The 12,381-nt window shown below is 45.6% G+C and overlaps 1 protein-coding gene across 3 annotated transcripts in view; it reads right to left on the bottom strand.

Moving 5' to 3' along the window:
- The window catches only part of LOC112645046 (sialic acid-binding Ig-like lectin 10), a 48,475-nt gene that overhangs the window by 34,389 nt on the left and 1,705 nt on the right, over positions 1 to 12,381 (bottom strand). Inside the window, exons 4-8 of one of the 3 annotated variants that reach the window (XM_025424053.3) lie at positions 12,046 to 12,303; positions 11,679 to 11,963; positions 10,774 to 10,867; positions 10,357 to 10,435; positions 4,585 to 5,737 (exon numbers count right to left, since the gene is read on the bottom strand). In XM_025424053.3, coding sequence (XP_025279838.3) covers positions 5,558 to 5,737; positions 10,357 to 10,435; positions 10,774 to 10,867; positions 11,679 to 11,963; positions 12,046 to 12,303 — 896 coding nt within the window. In that variant the 3' untranslated portion in view covers positions 4,585 to 5,557. Of the gene's footprint in view, positions 1 to 4,584; positions 5,738 to 10,356; positions 10,436 to 10,773; positions 10,868 to 11,678; positions 11,964 to 12,045; positions 12,304 to 12,381 lie in introns of those variants that run through there. The other 2 variants (XM_025424050.3, XM_025424048.3) reach the window with 2 other exon arrangements.

Below are 12,381 nucleotides of genomic sequence, written 5' to 3'. Positions count from 1 at the left end.
CCTGTTCAGTCCCTCCTCACTGGTTCTGGGACTCAGCCACATGTCCCCGCCCTCCCTATGCCTCCCCTTCCCCGGGGGGGAGTGTTCATGTGGTTGACTGCAACCCTATGTCCTTTGCTCCCAGCAGGGCTCTGGACATTGGTTCTCAAGGCCTTGCTGCACCCCTGGATGTGGGACCACCTGCATCTGGGCTTCACCCCACCCCGTGCCCTACCAGCAGTTGGATAGAGGGCTCTGGGACTGCCTGCTCAGGGTCCAGGGAGCTGAAGGGCACTGGCATTAAAGTCCAGTGTGCAGTCCCTGGACACTCACTCCTCAGAGAGACACTCGGGGAGACGGGCTGGGAACCCACAGCACCTGAGCTCAACAGGTGAATCCTCCTTCATCTCCCTTGTGTACCTGTAGCAGTGTCAGCACCCCAGGTGGAGAGGGCTGTGAGACACTCAGGGTCAGGCTGCCACAGGTGCAGCTCAGTCTGCTGGGGGGTTGCTGTTGATCACACAGACCAGGTGCAGGGATTAGCCCTCCAGGACTGAAAGAGACAAACTGTTCTCCAAGGACTGCGGGTGCTGGAGAAAGAGACAGAGGGTAAAAGAGACAAAGAAGCTGAGAGAAAGCAGATGGATGCAAATGGAGACCAGCAGAGAGGGATAGAGTCGGGCACATAGACATAGCCCGAGATAGACCAAGACTCAGAGAGGAACCCAGAGAGGAGGAGTGAACATAAGAGGCTGCCTAAGTCCTTCTTTCTCTGCACTTATTGATGCAGATTCATCCCTGCCCTGATGGAATCTGGCTGGAGGTAGGCCCCAGGAAGCACAGACAGAGAGTCTTGGGCTTTCAGGATACCCATGCACATTGTCAGCCCTACCCTAAATTCCAAGTCCTTCATTCAGAACCCAGACTGACCCAGAAAACTCTGTCCTTTTACTTATATTTCCACCTGACACCAGTTTACTGATTTAATGCAGTATCTCTGAGGGGGCTCACTCTTAGAAACTCACAGTCTGGTGGGGAACAGGGACCCAGGAGCTCCCAATACCACATGACTCATGTTGAGGTGTTAGTGACACGGAGCTGGGCAGGCCCTGCAGATGGCAACACAAATGAGACTGGCAAGTCCAGGGGGGCCTCCTGGAGGAGGCAGCTTCTGAAGTCAAGTGGGAGGGGCAAGCAGGGACAGCCAAATGATGATAGGGCTGTGGCAGGGCATTGCAAGAAGGAAGACTAGAGAATGCAAAGATGACGAAGGCCTGAGTGTGCCCAGAGAAAATATAATAAGACCTGCAGAGTCAGAACTAGAGTGTGTGGAGTGGAGGCAAGCCTTCAGAGAGCAGGGCACAGGAGGAAAGGCAGAGAGTTTGTTTTTATGAACTCAAAGTGGGGAAAAGCAGAGCTGTAAGAGAAAAGATTGATAAATGTTTACTACAGATATGAATAGATCCCCAAGCATCAAAAAATCACTGACCACCCAAAACAAAAACAAACAAAAAACCCAAACAAACAATCACAGTGGCATACCCATTAAGTGCTTGCAACTCCTATTACAGATAAACAGCTAATTTCTCTAACTTGAAAAAAAAAAGTCCAAAAATGAATAATAAAAGTCAAGTCACAAAGTAGAAGACTGAGCAAAGAATATGAGCAAAGACTTGCCAAAATTAAAGAAACACAGAGGCTCCCCACCAACTCAGTTGGTAGAACTTGCAACTCTTGATCTCAGGGTGCTGAGTTCAAGCCCCACATTGGGCATGGAGCCTACTTAAAAAAAGAAAAAAAGAGAAAAGAAACACAAGCGACTTGTCATTATATAAAATCATGTGCAACATCATTTATAATAACAGAAATGCTAATTAAAACTCCCTGGAGATTCCAGCTTTCACCTGATGTCAGAGATCTAGAACGTTCACCCCAGGGCGCACCTGTATTCTGACGGAGAGCTGGTGGGCAGTAAATAATCTGGCCTTATTTCTCCAAAATAGACAAGGTGGAGAAAAGGAGACCCCCAGGGCATTGTAAGTGGGTATACAAATTGGTGCAACAACTATGAAAATGCTACGGAGTTTCGTCAAACAATGAAAATAGAACTATCATGTGATCCAGTAATCCCACTTCTGAGTGTTTATCTGAAAAAAAAAAAAAAAAAGAAAAGAAAACACTAATTCAAAAAGATAACTGGACCCCCATGTTCATGGCAACATTATTTATAATAGCCAAGATATGGGAACACCCTAAGTGTCCACTGATGGGTGAATGGATAAAGAAAATGTGAGAGATATAGAAATCATATATCATACATATGATATATATATCATAGAATATATATGGGAATATTATCTAGCCATTAAAAGAAAGAAGGACATATTATTTATGAGGACATGGATGGAACTTGAGGGCATTATGCCAAGTGAAATAAGTCAGAGAAAAGCAATACATATGATCTCACTTATATGTGGAATCTGAAAAAGAAAAACACACCTCCCCAAAAGAAAGAAAGAGAGAAAGAAAGGAAGAAAAAAAAGAAAGACAAAATCAAGTTCATAGATATAAAGAACAGATTGGTGGTTACCAGAAACAGATGTAGGAGGGTGGTGGGCAAAATGGGTGAAGGAGGTCAAAAAATATAAACTTCCAGTTATAAAATAAGTAAGTCCCAGGGATATAATGTACAACAAGGTGACTATAGTTAACAATACTGTGTTGCATATTTGAAAGTTGCTAAGAGAACAGATCTTATGGGACGTCTGGCTGGCTCAGCGGTTGAGCAGCTGCCTTTGGCTCAGGGTGTGATCCTGGGGTCCCAGGATCGAGTCCCACATCGGGCTCCCTGCATGGAGCCTGCTTCTCCCTCTGCCTGTGTCTCTGCCCCTCTCTCTGTGTGTGTCTCTCATGAATAAATAAATAAAATCTTAAAAAAAAAAGAGAACAGATCTTAAAGCCCTCAAAGCAAGAAAAGAATTTTGTGACTATGTATGATGATGTTAACTAGATTACTGTGGTGATCATTTTGCAATATCTACAAATATCTAATCATTTCATTATATACCTGAAACTGATTTATTGTTATGTGTCAATTACATCCCAATAAAAAAATAGAACACATGACCCAGGTACTTAATTTTTAGGAATTTATCCCAAAGGCATAAACACAAACATCAGAAACTAGGTACAAGAGTCTTGATTGCAGCATTTCAATTAAAATAAAATGAATTCCATGATTTTCCATTAGAAGAAAATGCACACAGAAGCAGAATCCATCCGTGGGAAGGAACAGAGAAGAAGTCACAGAGAAGAAGGTGGACACTCTGTACTACTGATAGCATAGGACCCCTCTAGGGGAACACACCAAGGCTCAGAGCAGCCTTTGGACACCAGTCACTTCCCGGGAGGGGACTGGGTGTCTGAGGACTACCACCACAGGTAGACTGCTGTGCATTCTGAATGTTTGTCCATGTGAATATATTACCTGTTTAGAAGTACCTAAATAAGCAGTTTTTAGGAAAAATAAAAGGGCAGGAGGAGTCATCAGGAGATGCATGATAAGGGGCAGATCTGCTGTTCTCCTTGTTCTCCTGATAATGGGGCGGGGGGGGGGAAGTGGGGGAAGGGGAGGCTGAGGGGGACAACTGCTCACAGGGCCATGGGGATTGGGAAGGGGGAGGACCACTGGGTTCACCCACAGGGGGGTTCCGGCCCTGCCCTCACTCCCCACACCCCAGGAGGAGGCTCCAAACTACATGTGCCATTTCCTTGGGAGAAGTTATCATCAAACTCTGTGGAGAGTCTGGAACAGAAAGACATGGTGGATTCATGTAAATGGATAGGGCTGGTGGACATTGGCCCTCTGTCCCCATGAGCTGCATAAATGGGGAAAAGGTGGAGACAGGTGTCCTCCTGACCCCTCTCAGCCCAGATTTTGGGACCAGCATCCAGTGTCCTAGCCCCTGGCCCCCCACCCCACTGCCCTCAGGACCCTATCAGAGACCTGGAGTGGGGAGGTCCTGGCCTGGCTCTTACAGACATGTTGAGATGGATGGTCCTCATCGTAGTCACTCCAGCCCCAGGCAAGTTCACCTGACAGGTGAGGGGCATGCCATGGTCCTGGGGCTGTGGGGTGAGGGTAAGCACCAAGGAGAGGTGGGTCCTGGGGCCTCTAAATAAAAGCTCTCACTGAGAATTTGAAATTACATTGAACTTATCAATCCATTTGGGAAAATCTACACCCAGCAACACTGAATCTTCCAACCAATGAACATGTTATATATCTCCATTTATTTAGGTCTTCATTCATTTCTTTCGGCAACATTTTTTTCAACGTACAGGACTTGCATAGATTTCATCTAAGTTAGTTTATATTTTCATGTTGCCATAAGTTGCATCTTTAAAAAATATTGAATTCCTAATTGCCCTTGGCCAATACATAGAATTGCAAAGAAATTTTATAATTTGAGCTAGTATCTTAATACCTTGCTGAACTCTCTTATTGATTTTAGTACCTCTTTTGTGGATAACTTTAGATTTTCTATGTGCACAACCATAACATCTGTGAAAAAAAAGACTGTTTTGTTTATTTTTTTAAGAAAAATATTTTATTCATTTATTTGAGAGATACAGAGAGAGAGAACATGAAGGGGAATATAGGTGGGGCAGGCAAAGGGAGAGGGAGAAGCAGACTGCAAAGCTGGGAGCCGGACTCAGGGCTCCATCCCAGGACCTGGAGATCATGACCTGAGCTGAAGGCAGACGCTTAACTGATGGAGCCACCCAGGTACCCCAAAACTGCTTTGCTTCTTACTTTATGATCTGGATAACTCTTATTTCTATTTCCTGCATTTATTGCACTGGAAAGGATCTACAAAATACTGTGTAATAGAAGTAGTAAGGGCAGCCATCCTTGCCTTGATCCTGGCGGGAAAGTTGTGTGGCCTCTGGGATTGTCCCCTCCAAGCTTTCAGAGAAATCATTAGCAGAAACTTTCTGTTAAAGCAGCTAACAGAAGTCTTGACACATACCATGTGTTCAGAGTTCCCAAAAACATTTGTGTCAGAACTTATCTGTTTTATTTGTAACCTCTCATCCATCTTCTGCGATCATCTGGCTGGATAAGGATGACTTCCCTGATTTCTCAATCCATGGCATAGATGGTTTTGAGCTCAGTTCTTTTGAACACAATTCCTGTGGTTTTCCACACATACTGGGAGATTCAAACCATTGCCAAGAAGACCATTAATTTTAAAATAGTCAAGGCTGAGCATTATTGGCTGAAAAATCATAAGATTAACAATACATTGGAAGTCCTAATCTCCAGTACCTTAGAATGAGACTGTAGGAGATAGGGTCTTTAAATTTCAGTTAGAATGAAGTCACTAGGGTGGGCCCTAATCCAGTACATCTGGTGTCCTTATTAGAAGAAGAAATTAGGATACAGACTCACACAGAGGGAAGACCAGGTGAAGACACAGAGAGAAGATGGCCAAATACAAGCCAAGGAGAGAGACCTCTGCTGACACATTGATCTCAGACTTCCAGCCTCCAGAACTATGAGAAAAATAGTTCCTCATTTGTGTGTCTTGATCTCTGAGTACTCAGTGTTGATGCTTTCCTGTTCCCGAGGCTTCAGCTTGGGAAATTGGAGGAAAGCATAGTGAAGCTCCTGTTCCTCTCTTGAAATGGGGCTAGCCTCAGCAGGAGCTGGGTGGTCTTCAGGGAAGTCCATCCAGGACTGGTCCTGATGTGCCTGAGTGGAAGGAAGAGGAGGACCTCAGAGCTGGTTAATATAGGGCCTGGGGGAAAGCAGTCAAGGACCAGAAGGGGATCAAGACATATTTTTATCAAGACAGGATTTTTATCACTTACCCATTCATTTATTTTTAAATGTTTAATAACTAAGATTGGCTAGCCCTTAGTGTTTTGTGTGTTTTTTTTTAATATTTTATTTATTTATTCATGAGAGACACAGAGAGAGAGAGGCAAAGACACAGACAGAGGGAGAAGCAGGCTCCCTGCAGGGAGTCCGATGTGGGACTCAATCCCAGGACCCTGGGATCACGACCTGAGCTAAGACAGATGCTCAACCACTGAGCCACCCAGGTGCTCCTTAGTCAGTGTTTATATTAATTGCATTACATTCTTAAAAAAAAAAAAAAGAAAAAGGCTGGGAGAGGGTATTATTATCATATTCATTACACAAATAATAAAATTAAGGCTAAGAGAGATTATATACATTGCCCTAAAGACACACATCTATCTATACAGGGGCACCTGGGTGGCTCAGTCAGGTTAAGCATCTGACTGTTGATCTCAGCTCAGGTCTTGATCTCAGGGTCGTGAGTTCAAGCTCCACATTGGACTCCATACGGGGTATGGAACCTACTTAAAAAAAAAAAAAAAAAAGACATGCAACTGTTATAAATGCACGATTGAGCCAGGACTCAAAACTAATTCTTTCTAACTATAGCACCATCCTTTATCCGGGCAGTGTTCAGGGTGCTGTCTAGAGTGACGAATAAAGCAGGTACAGGGATCCCTGGGTGGCGCAGCGGTTTGGCGCCTGCCTTTGGCCCAGGGCGCGATCCTGGAGACCCGGGATCGAATTCCACATCGGGCTCCCTGCATGGAGCCCGCTTCTCTCTCTGACTGTGTCTCTGCCTCTCTCTCTCTCTCTCTCTCTCTCTGTGACTATCATGAATAAATAAATAAAATCTTTAAAACAAACAAACAAACAAAAAAGCAGGTACAGTTCCTGAGACCATGTAGCTTATGGTTTTCTAGGAGAGGTAGTTACTAAACAAATAGAAGACAAATACATCCAAAGTTCTACATTTTTATAGGAGATATTTTGAATCTAAAGCAGGGCAACTGGGGGCCTGGGTGGCTCAGTTGGTTAAGCAACTGCCTTTGGCTCAGGTCATGATCCCAGGGTCCTGGGATGGAGCCCCGAGTCGGGCTCCCTGCTCAGTGGGGGTATGCTTCTCCTTCTCCCTCTGCCCCTCCTCCCGCTTGTTCTCTCTCTTTCTCTGTTAAATAAATGGATAAAATCTTTTTTTAAAGATTTTATTTATTTATTCATGAGAGACACAGAGAGAGGGAGGCAGAGACATAAGCAGAGACAGAAGCAGGCTCCATGCAGGAAGCCCAATGTGGGACTTGATCCCGGGACTTTGGGATCACGCCCCACTCAAAGGCAGACACTCAACCACTGAGCCACCCACGTCCCACTGGGTAAAATCTTTAAAAATAAAATAAAATAAAGCAGGGCAGGGGTGGTATATCCTTTTTCTGGACAGGCACTAGAAGACAGAGCAGAGGTCACGTTTGCAGTCAAGATGGCAACCAGACACCCTTTCCCACGTCTGCTCCATACCCACAACATCCTCAGGCTATGGAAGTATGAAACAAGAATCCCTCACACAGTTGCTGAAAGAGGTGAGGTGTTCTCAGATTAAGAGGAAATGGCTAAAAAATAAAAAAAATAAAAAAAAAAAAAAAAGGAAATGGCTAGATATTTCTCTGGCCTGAGAGATATAACAGGGAATAAAATAATAGCAACAACAAACCACCCTTGGGACTCACCTGCTAGAGGTGGGAATGATTTCAGATGTAGTAACGAGTTCTGTGCATATTCCATGCCAGCTACTGTGTTACACACTTCTCATAACTACTGTATGATACTGTATGTACTCGTAATATTCCAATGTCACCAAAATAAACAGAGGTCAGAGAGGGTGCATCACTTGTCCAAGGTTTCCCAGCTTGTCAGTAGGGAAAGACGGAATTTTTTTTTAAATATTTTATTTATTTATTCATAGAGACAGAGAGAGAGAGAGAGAGGCAGACACAGGCAGAGGGAGAAGCAGGCTCCATGAAGAGAGCCTGACGTGGGACTCGATCCAGGGTCTCCAGGATCACACCCTGAGCTGCAGGCGGCGCTAAACCGCTGTGCCACCGGGGCTGCCCTTTTTTTTTTTTTTTTTAAAGATGGAATTTGAACACAGTCTAGCTCTGGAGTACATGTTTTGAGCCCCCATACTATACTGACTGCAAAAGACATTCACTTAAAATAAAAAAGAAGGGATCCCTGGGTGGCGCAGCGGTTTGGCGCCTGCCTTTGGCCCAGGGCGCGATCCTGGAGACCCGGGATCGAATCTGCTGTGCATGGAGCCTGCTTCTCCCTCTGCCTGTGTCTCTGCCTCTCTCTCTCTCTCTCTCTCTCTCTCTGTGTGTGTGACTATCATAAAAAAGAAATACCAAGAATTTGAAGGTAAGGAAATTGAAGATGTATTTCCTGATTCCTGACAAGATGGGGATTTAGGGCACATTAAGAGTTTCATTTCCCAAGGTTAACCAAGGAGAAAGAAGAGAGAGAATTACACAAATTAAACTTTAAAAGTGATTTTGTGTGTACTCGTTCTACCAGTTACTGAGAGAAAAGTTTTAGGAATAATCAACTCTAATTGCCAATATGTTCTCCTTGCTGTTCTGTCAGTTTTCATATATTTATTTTGATGAATGATGTTCTGTCACTGAAGGCATACATGTTTAGGATTTTTACATCTTTTAATGAAGTGATAGAAACCAGAAAAATAGAGTAAATATTACATGATTCTATTTATATTAAGTCCCAGAAGGGACAAGATTAATCCATAGTGATAGAAATCAGTGATTGCTGGAAAGGTCAAGCTAACTGGGCAAGGGAACAAAGGAATTTGGGGACATGATGGGAATGTTTCACATCTTGATTGGGGACATGGGCATAGGGTGAACACATCTGTCAAAGTTCATTTCACTGCATACTTAAAATGGGTGCGTTATTATACATAAGGTATACCTCAATAAAGTTGATATTAAATAAACACAGTAGTAGCCATCAGGGAAATACAAATCAAAGCCACAATGAGATACCACTTTGTAACAGTCAGAATGGCTAAAATTAACAACTCAGGAAACAATGGATGTTGGTGAGGATGCAGAGAAAGGTGAACCTTCTCACACTGCTGGTGGGAGTGCAAACTGGTGCAGCCACCTTGGAAAACAGTATGGAAGTTCCTCAAGAAGTTAAAAATAGAACTACCCTGTGGCCCAGCAATTGCACTACTAGGGATTTACCCCACAGATACAGACATAGTGATTTGAAGGGACACCTGCATCCCAATGCTTATAGCAGCAATGTCCACAATAGCCAAACTATCGAAGGAAGCCCAGATGTCCATGAACAGATGAATGGATAAAGATATGGTATATGTACACACACACACACACACACACACACACACACACACACTGGAATATTACTCAGCCACCAAAGAGAATGAAATCTTGTGATTTGCAATGACATGGATGGAACTAGAGAGTATTATGCTAAGTGAAATAAGTTAGAGAAAGATGAATACTATATTATTTCACTCATTATGTGGATTTTAAGAAACAAAATAGATGAACATAGGGGAAGGGAAGGAAAAATAAAATAAGACAAAAATGAGAGGGAGGCAACCCATAAGAGATGGTAAACTTTAGGAAACAAACTGAAGGTTGCTGGAGGGGTGAGGATGGGGGGACAGGGTAAACGGGTGATGGACATGAAGGAGGACACGTGATGTAATGAGCACTAGGTGTTATATGCAACTGATGAATCACTGAACTCTACCTCTAAAACTAATAATACATTATATGCTAATTAAATTGAATTGAAATAAATAAAGAAAGAAGCACAACAGTAGATTTGAAAAATGCAAAGGGGAAGTGATGAGTTGTGACTTTGGGGTGCCCCAGTCTCTCTACCCTAGGGCTGGAGTCCACCACTTCCCTTGTACTCAGTGGTCTGACACAGACTATGTTTGGGCCATTATACTTCTGGTAATCAACGCCACAAGAAAAGGCTAATATTCCAAGGGAATGTAATATTCCGACATAGGAGGCATAAATACCCCTAACAAGCAACTGGGCTATATACATATTCCATCAGAAGCAGAAGTATTGGGTGCCTGGGTGGCTCAGTTGGTGGAGCATGTGCTGTCAGCTCAGGTTGTGATCCCGGAGTCTTGGGATGAAGTCCTGCGCTGGGCTCCATACTCCTCGGGGAGTCTGCTTCTCCCTTTACCCTTCCCCCCTGCTCTGCTGTCTCTCTTTCTCAAATAAATAAATAATAAATAAATAAATAATAAATAAATAAACAAATAAATAAATCTTTAAAAAAAAAAGCAGAAGTATTAGAGCAGTTGAATTAATTTAAAATAACCAATAACCACATGTGTAACTCCAGGGAGTATTGGATGTTAATAGGCAAATGCTCAAGTGCCCTTGCTGGGGGTGACTTCCAAAAGGCATATACTGGATAGGACCTCACAGCCTGTCACTCACCCCAGAGTCTGAGCTGTCATCTGGGCTCATATCCATGCTTTGCACTGGCTGGGCTGCTTTCTTCCTGCGGGTCTTCACTCTAAGTAAGAGAACAGCCCCGGGCCTTTCAGCTTGGTTATTTGGGGTATGCAGTAGGGAGACCATCCCCTGCAACCCATGAAGAGCATAGAATGAGGTAAGAGGTGGGTCCAGTCTCCAGGTGCTCCTCCTAATCCAAAACCTGGACCAGGGCCTGGGAAGAGACCCCAGGCTTGGCCCAGTTGGGTATTGGCTGATTCACACCGCCACTCAGCCTCCTTCCCTGGCTCCCGGATTTCTAACCAGTCCAGGTTGCTCTAGCTCAGGCTCTCTGAGATTCCACAACCCTATCCCCTTTCCACTCCAGGCCTCTCCCTCCATACCTGGACCCACTCTCACCTGAAGATGAGGCAAAGGCAAAGAGAAAGCAGGGCCATGCTGCCAGCTCCCCCAACTGCTCCCAGGACCCCACTAGTCCTGGGTTCTGATTTACCTACAGAATTTGAGTTTAAAAAATTTTTGAGTTAAAAAAAAATTGAGTTATATGTAAGTTGCAGCTTCAACACATGGCATGTTCCAACTGGCCACTTCTCTCTCTCTCTCTCTCTCTCAGTGTGTGCCACTAGTATACCCACTCCCCTTTTAGGACTCAGTGACATGGCATTCCATTGCCCTGTGAACGCTGGACCAGCCTCTTCCATTGGCCTCAGGACTGAGGATGTTAGGCCTTCAGCTGCTCCATTTGAGGCCTTGGTGTTTCTCCTGCCAGTCGCATCTCTCTGGGGGCTGTTATGGGCTGAACTGCATCCCTCACCAAATTCATAGGCTGAAGTCCTAGCCCTCTGCGACACCCCTCCATCCCTAGCATCTTAGTGTGTGGCCTTATTTGGAAACAGGGTCTTTACAAAGGTAATCAAGTTAAAATGGGATCATTAGGGTGGGCCATAACCCAATATGACAGGTGTCCTCATGAAATGGGGATATTTGGACACAGACATACACGGGAGGATGCCATGTAAACATGAAGGCAGAGATTGATTCCACAAGCCAAGGAACACCAAAGATTGCCAGCAAACACCAGGAGCTAGGGGACAGGCTGGAAAACATTCTCACAGCCTCGGAAGGAACTGATCTGCAGACACCTTGATCCTAGGCTTCCAGCCTCCAGAACTGGAAGACAGTAAATCTCCATTGTTTAAGCTGCCCGGTTTAAGGTACAAGGTACTATGTTGCCGCATCCCTATAAAATTAATAAAAGAGCAAGGTCTCTTCCTCCAGGCATCAACCCCCAATAGACCTCAGACCTGGCAGCAGCAGGACGGCGGCGCTCTGTTTCCCGTGCGCATTCCAGGCCTCGCAGCTGAGTCTGAGGCCAGAGCCCAGCGGCCCACGGAGGCTCAGGGAACTGTTGGCCCAGGGCCCCTCAGAGCTGGAGGTGACAGTCAAGGAGGCATTGCTGTGGTTCCGCTCCAGCAGCCCCTCCCCCAGCCGCCAGCGCAGGGTGGGGGCCGGGCGCGCGTGGGAGGAGCAGGTGCACTGCAGCGCCTCGCCCTCCCAGGAGCAGGAGGGGCTGAGCGGCCGCGGGGGGTCTGGGGGAGGGAGGAGAAGGGGTCAGTGGTGCCCCTGCTCCCCAGGCCCCGGTGTCCTGCCCGCAGAGGTCGCCACACTCACAGGCCACAGAGAGGTGCAGGGAGACGTGCTGGGAGCCCAGCGAGTTCTGAGCTCGGCAGGTGAAGTCTCCTTCCTCTGCAGTTCCTACTTGAGGCAGGTCCAGGATGGGACTTCTGTAGATGGGGGTGGCATTCAGGGCGGGGGACCCCCGGAACCAGCTCAGCTCCGCAGGGGGGTTACTGTCAGCAGCACAGAGCAGTTGCAGAGCCTGGCCCTCCAGGATGAGAATGGATGAGGTGTTTTGCAGAGTCTCCAGCACTTTGGGGAGAGATGCAGAAAGAGGGATATGACAGCAAATCTGCCAAAGAGGAGCCCCACAGCAGGAGGATTTGACCA

This window comes from Canis lupus, chromosome 1 (assembly GCF_003254725.2).
Source record: "Canis lupus dingo isolate Sandy chromosome 1, ASM325472v2, whole genome shotgun sequence".
In the NCBI taxonomy this organism is placed as follows: Eukaryota; Metazoa; Chordata; class Mammalia; order Carnivora; family Canidae; genus Canis; species Canis lupus.
This window is presented reverse-complemented; position numbering and strand designations above follow the sequence as displayed.